At 36.0% G+C, this 16555-nt stretch overlaps 3 protein-coding genes across 3 annotated transcripts; 1 reads left to right on the forward strand and 2 right to left on the reverse strand.

Moving 5' to 3' along the window:
- Nucleotides 1-29: 29 nt before the first annotated feature.
- On the forward strand, nt 30-2986 carry LOC135161392 (zinc finger CCCH domain-containing protein 3). Its single transcript, XM_064118922.1, has 5 exons — nt 30-1018; nt 1267-1518; nt 1587-1745; nt 1936-2131; nt 2462-2986. The coding sequence occupies exons 1-5, from the start codon at nt 210-212 to the stop codon at nt 2882-2884; spliced, it is 1839 nt and encodes a 612-aa protein (XP_063974992.1). The 5' UTR covers nt 30-209; the 3' UTR covers nt 2885-2986.
- Nucleotides 2138-7546, reverse strand: LOC135161397 (uncharacterized). The gene is made up of 6 exons (XM_064118932.1): nt 7236-7546; nt 6851-7047; nt 6194-6355; nt 5742-5949; nt 5479-5674; nt 2138-5010 (listed from the first exon to the last, which is right to left on the reverse strand). The coding sequence occupies exons 2-6, from the start codon at nt 7031-7033 to the stop codon at nt 4818-4820; spliced, it is 942 nt and encodes a 313-aa protein (XP_063975002.1). The 5' UTR covers nt 7034-7047; nt 7236-7546; the 3' UTR covers nt 2138-4817.
- A 1499-nt stretch (nt 7547-9045) lies between these two features.
- Nucleotides 9046-16315, reverse strand: LOC135161325 (failed axon connections). The gene is made up of 4 exons (XM_064118801.1): nt 15811-16315; nt 12401-12739; nt 12158-12295; nt 9046-11525 (listed from the first exon to the last, which is right to left on the reverse strand). The coding sequence occupies exons 1-4, from the start codon at nt 16144-16146 to the stop codon at nt 11163-11165; spliced, it is 1176 nt and encodes a 391-aa protein (XP_063974871.1). The 5' UTR covers nt 16147-16315; the 3' UTR covers nt 9046-11162.
- Nucleotides 16316-16555: the final 240 nt, after the last annotated feature.

A 16555-nucleotide genomic window follows, 5' to 3' on the forward strand; every position in this document is an offset into this window, starting at 1 on the left:
ACTGATGATATTCCACTCAGCCCAGCGGTGGGGGAATGGAACTCCAATACTCATCCTCCACTTCTTAAATGAGAATTACGTCAGTTCTACTGTACGTGTAGTATTTTCTTGTTCTTTGTGGAAACATGTGTGTGCGTCCTTGAGTTTATGGTTTAGTGTTTCTCAGTTTCTTTGATCTACTGCGTCAGAAATAATCATTTGCCACGAAAATGCAAGGAGATCACAGACCCTCGACAATTCACGTGAACCCCCTGTTCAAGGATAATTCAAAGAATGTTATTTATATAAATCCAAAAGTGCACATCAACATGGCCATTCACGTGAATCCAAAAGTAGTGAATCCACATGCTTTGATACACGAGGAAATTCAACAGAGTATGAACCAGACCACCTTCTCCAATGGCAAAAAGGCCTGTCACGAGGTCCCAAGTGTCCAGAAATCCGTTTACGTGAACCCCAAATTGATGGAGAAACTCACGAACAGAATTCCCGAAGTGGAAATCATCGAAGAAATTTGTCGTGACGAGACCCAGCCGAAAGATCAGGCTCCAAAGTTAGGTGTCGAACGATTGAGATCCAAAATTTCTGATAAGAAAATCACCTCCCCGAATTTAGTTTCACTGTCGAGAAGAAAATTAGTGAGGATACAACCGAAAAATGGAGCTCAAAGTACGGTGAAGATCGGTAGGGAAAATTCTGGGAAAGTTTTGGCACAAAAATCAGTGGAAAAGATTCAGGTTAGGAAGATCACCAGGGGGAAGCAATTGAAAAAGGTCAATAAGACGAATCCATTGGGTCAAGCTAATGTAGTCATGCGGAAGGATAACACCCCTTTGAAGACGATAAACACCGCCCTGGGGCATGTGAAGAGGGTTAATAGGCAGGTTAGTAGCCTGAAGAAGGTTAATGCAGCAAAAATCACTGCAACATCGAGCCCGAAGAGATCTGGAAGTAAGTACAGGATCGACAGGACGGCTGGCGATAAGACCAAAGCTGTAGTCACAAGGAAGACGGTAGGGTGAGTTTTTTTAATTACATTATTATGATTAATCGGCTTATTGGATTATCGTGGAGCTAAGGAATGTATTATTGCTGTGATTTTTAGCTGTCGCATAATTCAGGGATCAGTGAAGTCATTTTTATTCTTGGAAAAAATTCATCATAATGTTCCTTTACAGCCCCTCATGATCCAGGCAATTTATTAAGACCAAATCCTTCGTGACATAGCAAGCAACAAAATCAATACTTAGAAAATCCCTGTTGCAGGTCCAACAATAAAAATTTGGTCAGAATCGACGGAGTTTTCTACCGTTCTTCCAAGTCCCGTCTGGTGAAGAGCTCCAACAGCAGTATAACCCCCAAGCCCTCCAAGAATCCCAGTCCTGCTGTCCCCCCGCACAGAAAATTCCGCAGCCACGTCATAGTAAAGGGAAAAATAGCAAAAATAAATACCAGTAATCTCAGCAAAACTGCTCTGCAGTCTCCAAGACAAAAATCCAACTACAAACACGTAATAAGGTAGTAATCCCCCCTGACAGTATTAATTTTTCATACTTAATCTCTTAATCTTTATTTGTATTCTTCAGCAATCGAGTGAAACAGAGGTCATTACAAATATTGAGACACAAGATGTGCAAAAATAATCAACCATGTCTTCTCTTTCAACGCTTCGGCTACTGTGCTAAAAATGTCAAGGGTACCTGCCCCAAAGTACATGACAAGAAACAAGTAGCCCTATGTAAAAAGTACATATGCCGTTATAATTATTTATTAATACTGCATGCACTGAATTCTATGAAAATGTTAATTTTTTTAAATGTTTGTTCATCAACAAATTTACTTTGATAATCTAACAATTAATATCTAATTTTGATTTACTCCTACGTTTCGTCAACTCAATGATAAAATATTGCTGATCGATGCCTCGAAAATTAGTTTCCTCCAGGGTATATGCCTCATCGATAACTGTCCACTGTCCCACGATGTTGGGCCTGAGAAAATGCCAACGTGCAAGTACTTCCTCGAGGGCTGCTGTATACGTGATAATTGTCAGTATCTTCATGTCAAGGTGTCGGCGAATACACCTATTTGTGTGCCATTCCTCCGAGGATACTGTGCCAAGGGCGATCAGGTAATGTTTTTTTTTTCACATTTTTTTAATTTAAAATCTACAATTTTTCCTGGAATTTATTGGATTACACTGATTGTGATTTTTAGGTCTGAATATTCCTTGTAATATTTTAGTAATGAGGGTATTGATATTATTATTATCGTTTTTAAAATGATTTCCTGTCAAAATTTCCAAACATCTCAATCACTTTATTTTCCAATAAATTTCAGAATAAATAACATTAAAACTTGATATGCTAAAATTTTACAATTAAAGAAGCACTGAAACGTGCTACGTGATATAGTTTTCAATTTTCTTTAACCATTTATCGTCAAACAAATTATTTCACAGTGCAAAGAACGCCATACCAACATATGTCCTGAATTTGACAAGTACGGGCGATGTGCGAAAGGTAAGAATTGTCCATATCCTCATAAACAATGTTTGTTACCACAGCAAGATACTTTGAGACTTCCACGACCCTCAAACACATACAACAAATCAATATCAGTGAAAAAATCGGTTGATATTTCATCTCACGATAACATTAAAAGAAGGTACTACGATGATAGCTGTAGTGAGAACGATTTAAAGATTAAAAAATTAAAAATTAATAAAAAAATTGAGTTAATGAAGATGATGCATAAAGCATCGAATGAGACCGATGTTGTTGTTACTGACAATACTGAGATGAAATCACAACCAATTGATGAGGAGGTACGCCCTAGAAGACCTCCTATAGGGATCCTCCCGTCTTACATACCGATTAATTAATATTCATTTGCTGACGGATATTTTTGATCAATAATAAGTGAATCAGGCGATGTGAATTTTATGTACAAATTTTAAGAGAAATAAATTCGTTTTTCCATTAAATCTATGGCCTAAATATTTACGAATCCTATTATCATCGATAATTTTTTTTTAATCGTCGATTTCACTAGATGCAACTGCATTTTTTAATTTTTCCCATTGATTTGATTAGTTATAATTAGTGATAGGAGTTTATCATTTACGAATTACTAAGGCTTTTCCGAATTTACAGGACACACAGAAGACTAAAGTTTTAGGGATTTTTTTCTGTGGTTCTCTTACAGCTAAGGGACTCTTTCTCACGTACTGGAAGCATTCGCTAGGACTGAGCTTGAGATAATTTTTTTTCAAGATTTTCTAAAAGTCTTTTACAAACGAAAGACGAAAGAGAGATTTCTCCTGCTTTTTTTCAAGGTCTCTTTTCATAAATTAAGTATTTATTACTTGAAATGAATTATTAATGTGTGGACTAATTACCGGACTAATAGACATATTGATTTATCTATTAATAAATAATTTCGTAATTAATTCACCTTTTCCAAACAAAAATCCTGGATTGAGTGAAATCATCAAAATATGAGCAAAATCTATTTGTTTTCCACTTCACTGGACACGTTAACTACCGTTTGAATTTTTTTTCTCTCTTCGGAAGATCAAGGATGGAGAACCAAGGTGTTGATGAACACGTAATAGCGTTACAACGAGGCCTCGGATAATTTTGAAACCTATTAACATCTAATTGATATATCTATTCCCTTCTTTGGCTATTGGTCCAGTCTAGAAGACATCCTTTGGATAATTCATATCTTCAATCCTGTTTTTTAATGAATACGACGTCATTGGACATCAACTCCGCATTCCTCAAGTGTTTCGCACCTATTTTTGTTTCCCTAGTTAAATAGAATTTCTGTATTCGTCACTCATTATTTCTCGTTGAGCGTAAATTGTTCGTTTACAGACTAGATTAATTCTTTAAATCCCTGGCAGGGACAGCAGGCAATGTGCAATAAAATCGTTATAAAATGATTATCTATGTCGATAAACTATTCAATTTCTCCTGTCACGTAGAAGAACGAAATATTTTATTTTGAAGAACTAGAACATTCTATCAAAAAACACTTGTCTCGACATCGGTATTCCATTTGGAATTTAATTATTATGCATTTTGGCGTGAGCTGTCGAGGGTTATGGGGGCCATGGTGTCCATGCCAGGGGTTAATCCTCATCTCTCACTCTCGATCCAAAAACAATTCAGAAAATAGCATTCACAGAATGTCACTTTTTTCGATTCTCTCTCACTCTTTGGCTCAATTGTTGATCGATAAATTGGATTTTCAGTTATTCCACAATATTCCTGAGGCAGAATAAAATAAGTAGATCGGTGAGGAAGTTCAACAATTCTAATTCTCTTTGAATTATTTCTAGCGTTTCCCTCAATGATTCAATTTTTTTACTAGAATTATTCAGATTGTAATTTTTTCTGCTCATTTTTTTCGCTTTCAAATGTCTTCTTATTTTATTCCACGCAGGAATCTCTTCCCTCGGAATAAATTCTTCATTTGATTAAACTCTACCTAGTAACAAACAAATAATCATAACCAATCGCAATAAAGTACACGAATTTGAAAACGAGAAAAAATCATTTCTAGAGTAATTTTTTTGATTTTTTCTTTCGGAAAAATCGAAACGTTTGGGAAGACTAGAAAAAATATGTAACGTTGTACCGAACAAAGGAATAAAAATGCGACAAAAATAGACAGAATTAGAAGTTATAAGTAATGGAATAGTTTCAATAGATAAAATTAATCACAAAAAATTGGGGAAAATAGAAAAATTGCGGGAAATAAAGAAACGCCGGGATTCGAAACAGTGAAAGCCCGACGTTAATTTATAGCTACGTGGACGCTGCCAGGCTGATCGACGTTGACTCCGTGACTGCTGATCGTGGCTTGACGTCCAGGGAATCGTACAGGGGAAATTCACAGCAGAGGAAGCACTTGAGGAACCAGGGAACTTCCGAGTAAATTGTCGGGGGCAGGGGAATTAGGGGAGACGTTGACTGTTTGTACTGACGATACTCCGCGTTACTGTGAACAACAATCGAAGAGTATTTATCAGATTAAATTGCGGATTCTATATGAATTATTAATTTAAACGACGAAATACAAAATTGAATCTTTGTTATTATTTCGCATTGTCGACTATTAGGTTGAATAATAATTTAATAATAATAATAATTCGACTTAAATCAAAGCCGAAATGGTGAATGGCAGGGAAAGAATCATGAAAACGTTTCGTTAGGATTAGAATTGTTGAAAAATTGATAACGATTTCAGATTTTCCCGCATCATTCCGATCGATAATTTTCCAGAAAGATGAAAAAAACTTGAGTATCGACTAAAAGCTATGTCAAACATTCTCACGTGTCCGGAAAATATCCTGTGAAACTCAAGATAAATTACAATAAAAATTCGTTTTTCCAGTTCCACTTTACGATTTAACTCTATCAACTAGCATTTGAATAATTAAATTATAATGAGAAATAATATGCTTACTCTCTGTATCGCTCATCCGCTGATTTTTCCAACAATGGCATACCCGATAAAAACAGTAAAATGAACGTTGTAAAAATTGGAGAGGCGATTGCAACCCACTCTATTCCCTGGATAACATTCAACGATATCACAAAAATTCCCCACCACACGAGAATTTCTCCAAAGTAATTGGGGTGTCTCGAGAAGCTCCAGAGTCCTGAAAGAAATTTATTGAACATCACAAATAATTAAACAAGATCAACTAATCTAACAATCATTTTTACCATCGTTGCACCATTTTCCATTGTTAACTGGATCCTGCCTGAAGGCAAATTTCTGCAAATCGGCGTAAGTCTCTGCCAGAAGTCCAACGATGAAGCAGCCGGTTCCAGCGCTGTCTAGGGTAGTCATTGTTTTTGGAGCAATTGGAATTTTGTGTCTAGGTGAGTTGATCAGTATCACTGGAAGGCTCACGACGTAAACCCAAATTGCCTGGAGAATTAACGAATCAATTATCAAAACAATAAAAAATTCTGTAGGACATCGAAGCTTCTGTGCAACATAGTCATCCTAAAGAGCAACAAGATTATCATAATTGAAACCTGATCAGCCCTCCGGGGGGGGGGGGGGGGATCAATCGAAGAACTATAATTTTACAAAAATAAATATTTTACTCGAGTAGATTAATATTTGAGACCAAAAATTTTGTATTTACAGTATTCTAATCGATATTTACTTGAAACGACCAGAAGACAGCGAATCTTATGACGTTACTCCTGCGATCGTCGAATCGTTTGTCTCGACCAATTTTCAGGATCCTGTAGAAAAGGTAAAGGGACAAACGGGCACCCCAAATGCACACCATCACCGTCACCATCAGCTGACGACTGTCATAAGTCTGGAAGAATTTTTTAAATTAAAAATAAGTGAATTATTGCTATTGCTTAGGTATTGTATATTGCATTCTGCATATTGATTTGAATCTTTGGAATAAAATTGTGTATTTATTTTTATTAATTATTTAAATTTTTAAGCGTGATATAGTCTTCATCCTGATGTTATTGATGTTATCATTTTTTTAACTGACCAATTTTCAAAACTGCATCAAACGCTTTTGGAATATTATAACGGAAGGGATCACAGGGCACCTTAGGCAAAAAAGGGATTAGTTGTTACAGTCAACTGCATAGAGAAATTACAATTGTGTGAAGGAAAATTCCCAAAACAGGACACATGAACTTTCATGATGTTTTTTTTTTACAAAATGCCCTTTTATTCCTTTTTATAATTTTCCCATAATTTTTCGATTTTGGCTTCGCAGAAAAATCTACTGTGACAGTAAATTAATTCGTCAGTTTTACAATTTAATTTCGTGTAGCTATTGGATACTCACTTTTCCTTCTTGACCGAGATAGAACGTCAAAAGTGCTACGATTATAAAGTTAACACCCCCAGCAAAATCTGTGACTTTGTCCATTTGAAATGTCGCAGCTATCGAGAAGAATATCAGCTGCATGCAAATAGTGACAACAGCACTAATGGCAAAATGATCCACGTCCAGTATTTCCACAGCCATTGTTGAGGTCTTTTCTGAGAATATAACGATGGAGTCAGCAGAAGTCAACTGATGTGTTGACAATGAAATTATTTACAGAAAATTTTCGAAATGACAAAAAAATCATAACTGATCTGCACCCGAATACTCGAAATTTCTCTTTTATGGAACAGCATTAGAGCACTGGACATTCACATGACTCAAAAAAAATGAAAATACTCACACTATTGTCCTTCAGATATTAATTTCAATATCCGATTTTCTTCAATTCATCGACATGACGTCTGATGATGCAGAGTCTCTGGTTCGATCCATTCGAACCCAACTGAATACCCGAGATTAACTCTCCTGACAGCTCGCAATTACCCCGGCAAAAAACGCACTTGAAGTTCCTCGAAGAAAGGAAATCCCTTCTCAGTGATTAATCAAAAGATTTTCGTCTCTATTTGGCACCGCCGTGGTGAACATGACGTAAACGGATGCACATATCATACACATATTTTTTTTTAGTGAAACAGGGGTTGTTAGGGGTTAGGGTGAGTTCTCACGCTCGACAAAACGCGAATTCCGGAAGTTGTGGCGCACCAGGGCTGTGATTGGTCGACGTTAAATGCGCATTCGTTTGGAAACGCGAGGGAAAACGTCTGGAAAATTGCTGAAAACATCACACACAAGTAGATGAAACAAAGTTCATTTTATTTGACTAATTTCGAAATGAACAAAATTCAAACGGAGACGATAGTGATTTTTATCGAATTCACGCGTTGAATAGTCCAATCACATGTCTTGTCAGCCACAGTTTCACAGAATATAAAAGTATTGTGCTACAAGTCCGTAGAGAACAACTTTTTGTGCTACTTGACTCAAAAGTTCACTTTTCATGCTGTGGCATTTTACGCTCACTCTCTGATTTTTTTTGTTTCATTATTTGTAAACATAAATTTATACAGCTATATATATATTATTCACATAATGTATTGTTATATCCAGCGAAGAATAAAGACGACACAGGTTGGTAAATGTTTGGGGTGGTTTATTAATTACAAGAAGTATTACGATGTGTCATGTAGGAGCTCCGACGAGAGACACACCAAGACTCCTGTTATCCAAAAGACAGTCGTTCTTCTGATCAAGTTCAGATCATAGACAAATGAATGAGTATTCGAAGGGGAACACGTAACAGTATGAATAAATAAATAAATAATAATAAATAAATAATAATAATGAAGTTATCATACGTGGAAGAAACGAAATTTTGGCTCAATTGGCGTACGTTATTTTACATTAAAGTCTAAATATAAACAAACTAAACTGAAAAATACATAAATCCGTTCTATTATTATCTTATAATCGTTAACCGTTGTTTATTGAACACTTAACAAATGGAAATTACCCCAAAATCCCATCGAATTTGAGTGAATTTGAAAACGTTCAGCCCAAGGAGATCCCCATTTAAGTTCTCATTACCTCTCAAGCAATTTCCTGAAGGAAGAAAAATATTTGCTGAATACCCGACAAATATTCCAAAGATCTCCAAAGAACACGAGGACAATCATAAAATCCTATTTCCCGACTCTCTCACTTAAAACACGACAACAAATTCCAACCCTCACCCGCCCCCCTAAAGCGTTCCATTTTGCCCCACCCTACGCAGTCCCCGAAAAATCAATACGACCTTCTGCATATTTAATCTGTCCCCAAAGTCCCAAAGACAATAAAAATTCGAAAACGTGAAGAATTCAATTGTCGCTTGTGTCTATGACCTTAACACCGCACCCCATGAGGTGTGCACACAGGTAGAAAGTGAGTTTGCATGGGGCGAAGGTCCTCTCATTTATTGAACGTCCTTAAAACCTATGACAGGGTCTCAAGGACGTCTGATGCGTGGAAAGTCCCTTTTCTCCGAGAAAGCCCAAGAAATTCCACAAACCGAGACCCACCAGGTCAATAAAACCTCTCAAAATCGTAAAATCGTTTTCGTGCTACAAACAATTTTCCAGCCCTCCAGCGATAAAATAAAATAATCATAAAAATTTATTTATAAACACATTTTATTTTTTTTTCTCGCATGATACAATTAATGGTGGTGTAATAATGACAGTGAAATGTATAGCACTGAGTATAAACCGAAATATCTTATAACTCACATTGATTTACTTTAATATGCACTGTATACTATTCATAAACTATTTTGCATGTGCTTTCAATTCGTTTCTTTTTCCTCATAATTCTCCATTTCCTAATACAGAATACAGTCTGTTCATTCATTAACTTGTTTAACCATTAAAACTCAAATTACCATGTCAGTTCAATACTAAACCAATGGGATCATTGAAAATGCGTACGCGTGAGTAACCAGCAGCTGCCACTTATTGAAATAAAACAAAATACAGAAGTAATAAGAACATAAATGTAAATGATTCATCTCTATGAGAAACACATGTCATGGTAATTGTTCTGAACAGTTCACCGATCGAACGAATTCACTGTCAGATTAATCGATTAATCCTTAGAACGTAAAATATAGGGAATAAAAGTAACTAATTACAGGTATAAAATTAAAAAAAAATAGAGATTACATGCACATTAATGAAGTCATCGACGTGAATAATGTGTAGATGGTAATTAAATGTGCAATTAATGATAATAAATGCACATAAAATTCCAAATGAATGAATTTCATCGTCATTTTTAGGAGCAATGCATACGATAATGACAAATGTATCGAGATTTTAAAATGATATTTGTAAAAAATTCAGTAAAAAGATTCGTTATTTTTATAATATCTCAGCCATTTATCGGCCTCTTATCGAATATATCGTTTAGTAAAAAGAATATACAATATAAAAAAATCTACCACTAACAGGAATGGCGTTGATGCATTGACAAAAGTAATTAAAAAATGAAAATGTTTAAAAATTCTGTTATTACAAATGCAAGACTGGTGTTCAAAAACATCGAAAGCCTTTTAGCATGGAGACACTGAATGGAATAAAATGCAACAGTGAGAGTCACCAAAATCCCCTCCTATTGCACTAAATCCCCAAATTATTTATTCAGTCTCCTGCCTTCTCATTAAAATCTATTGAAAAAATGATTATTGTACTCTGATGACGTCATTCGTGTTTAATTTTCGTTTAAATTCGCTAACACTACTCAATAAATTTCGAATCGATTAGAATATGACGCATGCAATTGGTTAATAATACAGTCGTTTTTCGTCATGTTGTTTAAATCGTATCGTAACTCCGCTTTCATTCATATCACAAAATTTATGACTTTTAATGAACAAATTTTTCGATTTTATACCCCTCAAAAAATTGCTGACTATCGATACGACTTGAGTTTCGTTACTTTTTTTTTTTGCTATATTGAGCTGCTCCATTGGTCGATTTTGATGCAATTTATCGGGTCTTTATCCTCATTGACTCATTATGCTTAAACTTTAGCCAATAATCGATCATTTAATCAATCATGGCCAAGAGAGCTTCAACTAATAACTATTTATTATTTACTCCATAACAATTTTAAATTGAGTTCAATTTGTTCAATCATTCAAAAATTCCCAAAAATGACTGGGTCTCTTTAAGAAGAAGGGGTGATGGGGGGGGGGGCAATCGACTCTCAATGGAATTCAAGATTTCCTCGGAAATTTACGTACTTTACATTTCTTCACTTAAAAGAAAAAAAATATTTATGGCAAAAAAAATCTATTGCAATTGCTTTAATATTGCATTCTGACTCTGTAACACCAGTGTCACTATAATAATCATCGCAATAAAACAAATTCAGCAGAGCCGGAAGAATATCAAAAAATGCGTATTTTACGTACAAATAAAGTCTAAAATGTGACAAAAAAAAATATATAAAAATAAAAAATTGAATATTAATCAATAAAATAAAAATGAATAATCAGTACTATATACTTTGAAAATTACACAAGCAATTATGTGAACTCTTCCAGACTCTTTGTTTCATATTTCTTATATAAATTTTCTACGTTAATTCATCATACGATTTCAAATAATTTTTTTTTTTTCATGTCTGACTCATCCACAATCTTTATTTATTTTTTGTTTAATTAATATGATCGTCGTCGTTCTCTGTTATTTTATTTTCTGGTTGCATCCAGCCACTGATCATTACGTATTTATTTATCCTCCACTCTCTCCTCCTTCTCTTTGTTCTCCTCAACTTCTTTATCCTTCTCACCTTCCTTCTCCTCAGTATCGGCCTTCTCTTTGTCACCCTCTTTTCCCTCTTTGGATTCCTTTGTCTCTTTCTTTTCACCTTTGCTGTCCTTGTCCTCCTCCTTGGGTGGCTTTGGTAAATGAGTATTTAAATCCAGGGTGTTACAAATTTCATCCCAATCGGGGAAACATCTGTCCTTCATGCGTGAACAGAGGCCAACCAGATTGGAGCAATTCTCCTGCATGTAGTCCCTCAGTGCGAAGGTCGTTGACTTCTCAATGTAGAGGATTTGTGCCAGGTGAGCAAAGGCTGTTACGTCCAACTGAAATTATAATAAATGTGTTTATCAGTAAAAATCTAACGAATGGATAAAACAAGCGAATAAAATTGAATAAATTGTACTTAAAAAAATTCAGTGATACGATTTTTGAATCAATAATTGGATAAACATCGATTACATACATTATACACTTAATATTTTGTACGAGTATATCTTCAGTAGTTTTTGGAAGTTGAAAGAAATATTTTTTTAATTATTGGTTCATCTGGAAACAAATTCTAGGAAGACGTTCCATTTTCAAACGAATGTTGATATTCTTTGTGAGATCTCGTTTCAATGGAGCAGAAGTAAATAAATGTGGAAAAGATAAATAGATAAAGAATCAAAAAACAATTGGACAATAAAATAATATAAGAGGATGGATATTAATCGTTTTGATTTCAGATTAACACTAACAAAATTAAGGTAATTTTCAGATATTAATTGCAGCTGAATTTGTCCTCAACTTCGATGCAATAACTTTCATTTTTAATGACTAATGACAATATTCCAGGGGACGAATAAAATTAATTAAATGGAACATGACTGAGAGTGTAATAAAATTTCGTAGTTTTAAGCGCTTTAGATAATGAAAGTTAAGAAATGATATAAATTAAATTAACACAAATACTCACAGTGGTGGGTTCATCCCCGAAGAAGAAGGGTTTGTCAGCGAGTAATTCCGACAACACCTTAAGATCATCATACCCAAGTTGAATAATTTCTTCAGTACTGTGCACGCCCATTCCCATGGCCTTCACCTTCTTTAGATTCTGTAAATTAAGCCGACAATGGAATGAATCATATTCTCACTCCCTTACCCTAAGGAATGTTCTCGTTAATTCGTTCAATTAATTTAATTTTTTTCGAATTCATACCTTTCGACCGTACGTCATCTTGAAGTAGAAATTGAGAATTCCATTGGGTAGACGTGAGCCAAAGGCGTGCTGTAGATTAATTTTATATCCCTTTATTATCTGATCCATATTCTTGCTGCGCCAGTAAGTGTACACCCACACAAGATGATTCTCAATCATCGATATCATTGCGTGCGAAATAATTTTCTGTTCGTTAGTGAGATTGGCGTCCAATTCTTTTCTGAATTTGTTGCTCAATTCTTTGATTATCAGCGAACTGTCAGCGATTTCATTACCATCGAGCTCGATAAAAGGCAGTTGTCCCTTCTTCGAACGGAATTTCATCTTATGGTCAACATTCTGAAAGAATTTTGTTTATTTTTATTTACTTAGAATTTAGTTTATTTTATTTTTCATTTAGTCAGGTCACAATGCAATAGTAAAATTATTGTGGACAAGATATGAAAAGAAGAAATTTAGAGTGAAGTGGTAAAGCAGGGACATATATCTCAAAATTATATAGACTTCATTGTAAGAATTCATATCCCTTACAAAAAAAGTTATTATGAAAATTTCATCATTTTCATTATTTTTTGAGATAATCACGATTTCGCCATTTTTTCTGAAACTTAATTGATAATTTTCTACTCGGTAGTATTTCAATTTTCGAATGTTCGGGGCAAATGGGACTAAAAATCTTTCTAAATCCACAAACTAATGAAGTTGGAGGATCAATTGACAATTATAATAATAATAAAATCGATTTTTTGGGAGTTAAAATAAAAATAAGCCAAAAACTCCCTAACTTTTTGATTTTCAAATCAATTTTTACGCACATTTTCATTTGTAACTTTTACTCCATTCTTTACTTTTCATATTTCTGCTTATCTTTCCTTCCTCGCCATTTTGTCGCTTAATCATAGTTAATTGAGGATCGTCAGGGGTTGAAGTAAGAGGAAAAGAATAAGATGAGTAAGAGACAGATGAGGCTTCCTCTCGTTTTCTTCACAACCGCGACATATCAAATGTAATTAATTAAGTAACGTCGTTGACAAAAAATTACACTCCAACACTGTATTATATGTGTTGCGGGGGAGAATGGCTAACAGCGGGGGGCATAAGGGGGGATGAAACGAGGGAGAGAGAGAGAGAGAGAGAGAATGGGAGGAAGGCCGATGAACCCATGGGTAGACAGCTTCCGTTGCCTGGCAACATCCCCGCCACTCCACAGCTCCGGAGTTGCCATCATCGTGGCTGTTATCGTTCGTACTGTGTGCTAGTATTGATCGTCGTTGGGCCAATACTCGACTGAGAGCGAAGAAGAGAGAAAATATATGACTGTCTCATTCATTCGGAACAACGGAATAAAAGGAGAGAAAATGCGTAACAATATTCCAGGGGATTTAGATTTTCATTATTTCAATGGAGTTATTTTCACTCCCGTTCAATGGTTTTCCATGATTTATGTCGTCGTAAAGTGGATGCCTGGGGATTCCCCGGACAGATCTTTCACCATTTCAATGACCGAGAGGTCATCAATAAAAACTATGAATTTCCAAAAATGTAAATTCGCCTGGAAAAATTCCCATAACGACCACTTAAATTATCCAATTTAATTGCTTGAACCTGATAAATTGTGATTAAACTGGTGGATGCCTTCGATTCAATTAATTAAACCCCGATAGATTGGCATAAAAATTCTAGTATTCACCTGATATTTATTTCCATAAATATTCATCTGAAAAATCAACGCCCTGATCCACTTCTTTGTTCAATCAGCCCTGAAATATCAAGTCTCCCCTCACCCCCTCAATTTATAATTCAATGTAGTATCGATTATAACTCCAGTCACCAAACTCATCAAATTTTCACGCTTTATCGATCCCCCCCCCCTTTGTCCATAATTCGTGAGAACATTCATCGCATGTGAAAGCTAATGCACGTAATGATGTCAATTTCTTTCAGTTGTACCCCAGTTAATTGTTCGATAAAATCTCACCGCATTATTTTTCAGTATCGAAATAGTATTTAATGACCTACGCCACCGATTATCCGTCATTTACTGCCCTGACCCTGACCACTAAGCCGATGAGAGGGGTGGGATAAGCCGTAACTGTTCTGAGTTTAGACCATAGCATAGATAATAAAATGAAATATTCTAACCATCCTCCAATATTCTCCATGAAAATTGTTAAATTTTCCTTCAACATCACTTCACTTGTTGCTGATACCCCACCCATTTTAAAGAATCAGAATGTTACAAAAGATAAATGACAGGACGTAAACGTTTTGTAGAATTGTTATGTGCAAAGTGCCTTGAGTTCCTTTTGCCCCCCATTGAATGTCGTGTTCATGCGAGCGTTAAATAAATGTGAATTTTATCTCTTAATTTTTTTTTTTGCAACAGCTATGGGTATACCATGGAGTGAGAGCCATTGAGCTGTGCATTTTCCAATGTCAATTAAATATATATTAACGATGCATAACTCTTGCCATCGTGCCCTGAATAACTAATAATCCGTGTAAAAAATGGCAAACATCGTTGAGCATTAAATACGCCATAAAAATCATAGGAGATATTTGATGAATATTTTTCCGGCCTATTTTATCGTCAGAAATGTTATGAATCATAACTCATTCATTTGTATTTTCGTCTCGCAAGAGTGGAGAGATAATTCTACGTCTCAGTACTGAAGAAAGTCGGATGCTATGAATATAGCCTTTGTCTGCAACGCATATTCTCCATTATTTTTCTTCACTCATTTTTTACATTTTTTTTTTATCCCTCAACTCTCTGCGCTGAGTCTCTAAATTAAATTACCCTCTTTCACCCCAAAAGAGAGGTTTAAAAAAAAACCCTACAGAGAGAAATCGATACGGCGGACTGAAGGGAGTCACGGAAAATCACGGAGATTGAATAAACATTTCTGGAGTTGAAAATAAAGAAAACAACGTCGTTGAGAAGATTTTTGCCCCATTACTGGGGCGTTTTACAACGCCAACAGAGTGGCATTTTTGTCCCATAAGGAATCTATATAAAGCACTGATGGTGAGGGGGAAAAGAGGGGCTTCTGGAGTTTTAAAAGGGAAGGGCGAGGATGCAACAAGGACGGCGAAACATGAGGGGGCTTAAGAATGGCGTCCTACTCGAACCCAACAACAAAAGTACTTCGATGTAAGAACATTTGCTCCCCACACAGATGCGATATAAATCAAGAAACCACGCGGATGAGGGAATAACTCTGATAAATTCAATTGTCACAACAATAAACTCCAGAAAAAGAAAAAAAAGGCAAAAGATTTTTCATGCTGCAGAAGAGGAGCCATTGACTCCAGACCTTTCACAATAAAATAGTTGTAAAATGATGGAGATGCAGGAGAATTGTAAAAAAATGATAATGGACAGTATCAGTGAGATGAGTGGTAATTACCTCGTATTTGACGTCGTTGAGTCTCAACCAAGTCTCAACTTTGAGACAATTCGGTGAAATTGATGGTATCAAGGGTGTGCGTGACAATTGATAAAGATACACGACATCCTTCTCAAAATTCACCTTGTGTACATTCGTCTTACTCGTGTTATCCTCGTTGATTGTTTCCTCCTTCTTCTCAACTTCTGTTTTTTCCGTATCCTTGGTCTCTTCAGCAGTCTGTTGCTTGTTATCAGACGGCGTCTCCTCGTTCAGCGCCGCTTTCAGATCCTTCACGTCCTTATTCTCCTTCTCAGCGACAGTTGTGTTGTTCTCAGCCTCAGTAGCGACAGTCATGTTGAATGATTTGTACACTCAATGAAGAAAATGATAAAACCAAGGGTCGAAAGCTCTCTCGTAGCACCGTCCTGTATCGAGGGATTTGTGCTAAATGAAATGATGTTGTTTGATTCAGGGAAGTGCGACTCGAACTACACGAATTATCGAGAGATACTGGGGCGCTTTGCCGGCCGGTGGATATCTCGTTGGTGTTGGCTGATGGTGGGGGATGGTCAGGGGGTAGCCATGACACTCGAGGTTGTTTCGTATTGTTGAACGAGTTGTGTACGCATGCGCGTGCGCCACACCCCACTGACGCCATGTTTAATTGTCCCCTGTCTTGCCCCATGAAATCTTCCCTCTTTGTAGCTCCCCACCATGGCCCCGGGAGCCCCCTGACCTCCAATGGGAATGAAGAGTGGAATAT

This window comes from Diachasmimorpha longicaudata, chromosome 4 (genome assembly GCF_034640455.1).
Source record: "Diachasmimorpha longicaudata isolate KC_UGA_2023 chromosome 4, iyDiaLong2, whole genome shotgun sequence".
NCBI classification, from domain to species: domain Eukaryota; kingdom Metazoa; phylum Arthropoda; class Insecta; order Hymenoptera; family Braconidae; genus Diachasmimorpha; species Diachasmimorpha longicaudata.

What these genes read in the sequence shown, in the direction of transcription:
- LOC135161397 (XM_064118932.1), bottom strand. Translation starts at nt 7,033, where the DNA reads ATGGCTGTGGAAATACTGGACGTGGATCATTTTGCCATTAGTGCTGTT. An exon ending in CTGTCTTCTGGTCGTTTCAA is followed by an intron (nt 5,950 to 6,193) that starts GTAAATATCGAT and finishes TTAATTCTCCAG; the next exon opens with GCAATTTGGGTTTACGTCGT. An exon ending in GCGGATGAGCGATACAGAGA is followed by an intron (nt 5,011 to 5,478) that starts GTAAGCATATTA and finishes TGTTGTTCACAG; the next exon opens with TAACGCGGAGTATCGTCAGT.
- LOC135161392 (XM_064118922.1), top strand. Translation starts at nt 210, where the DNA reads ATGCAAGGAGATCACAGACCCTCGACAATTCACGTGAACCCCCTGTTC. An exon ending in GTCACAAGGAAGACGGTAGG is followed by an intron (nt 1,019 to 1,266) that starts GTGAGTTTTTTT and finishes TCCCTGTTGCAG; the next exon opens with GTCCAACAATAAAAATTTGG. An exon ending in ACTGTGCCAAGGGCGATCAG is followed by an intron (nt 2,132 to 2,461) that starts GTAATGTTTTTT and finishes ATTATTTCACAG; the next exon opens with TGCAAAGAACGCCATACCAA.
- LOC135161325 (XM_064118801.1), bottom strand. Translation starts at nt 16,146, where the DNA reads ATGACTGTCGCTACTGAGGCTGAGAACAACACAACTGTCGCTGAGAAG. An exon ending in TCAACGACGTCAAATACGAG is followed by an intron (nt 12,740 to 15,810) that starts GTAATTACCACT and finishes AAATTCTTTCAG; the next exon opens with AATGTTGACCATAAGATGAA. An exon ending in AGATGACGTACGGTCGAAAG is followed by an intron (nt 12,296 to 12,400) that starts GTATGAATTCGA and finishes CTTAATTTACAG; the next exon opens with AATCTAAAGAAGGTGAAGGC.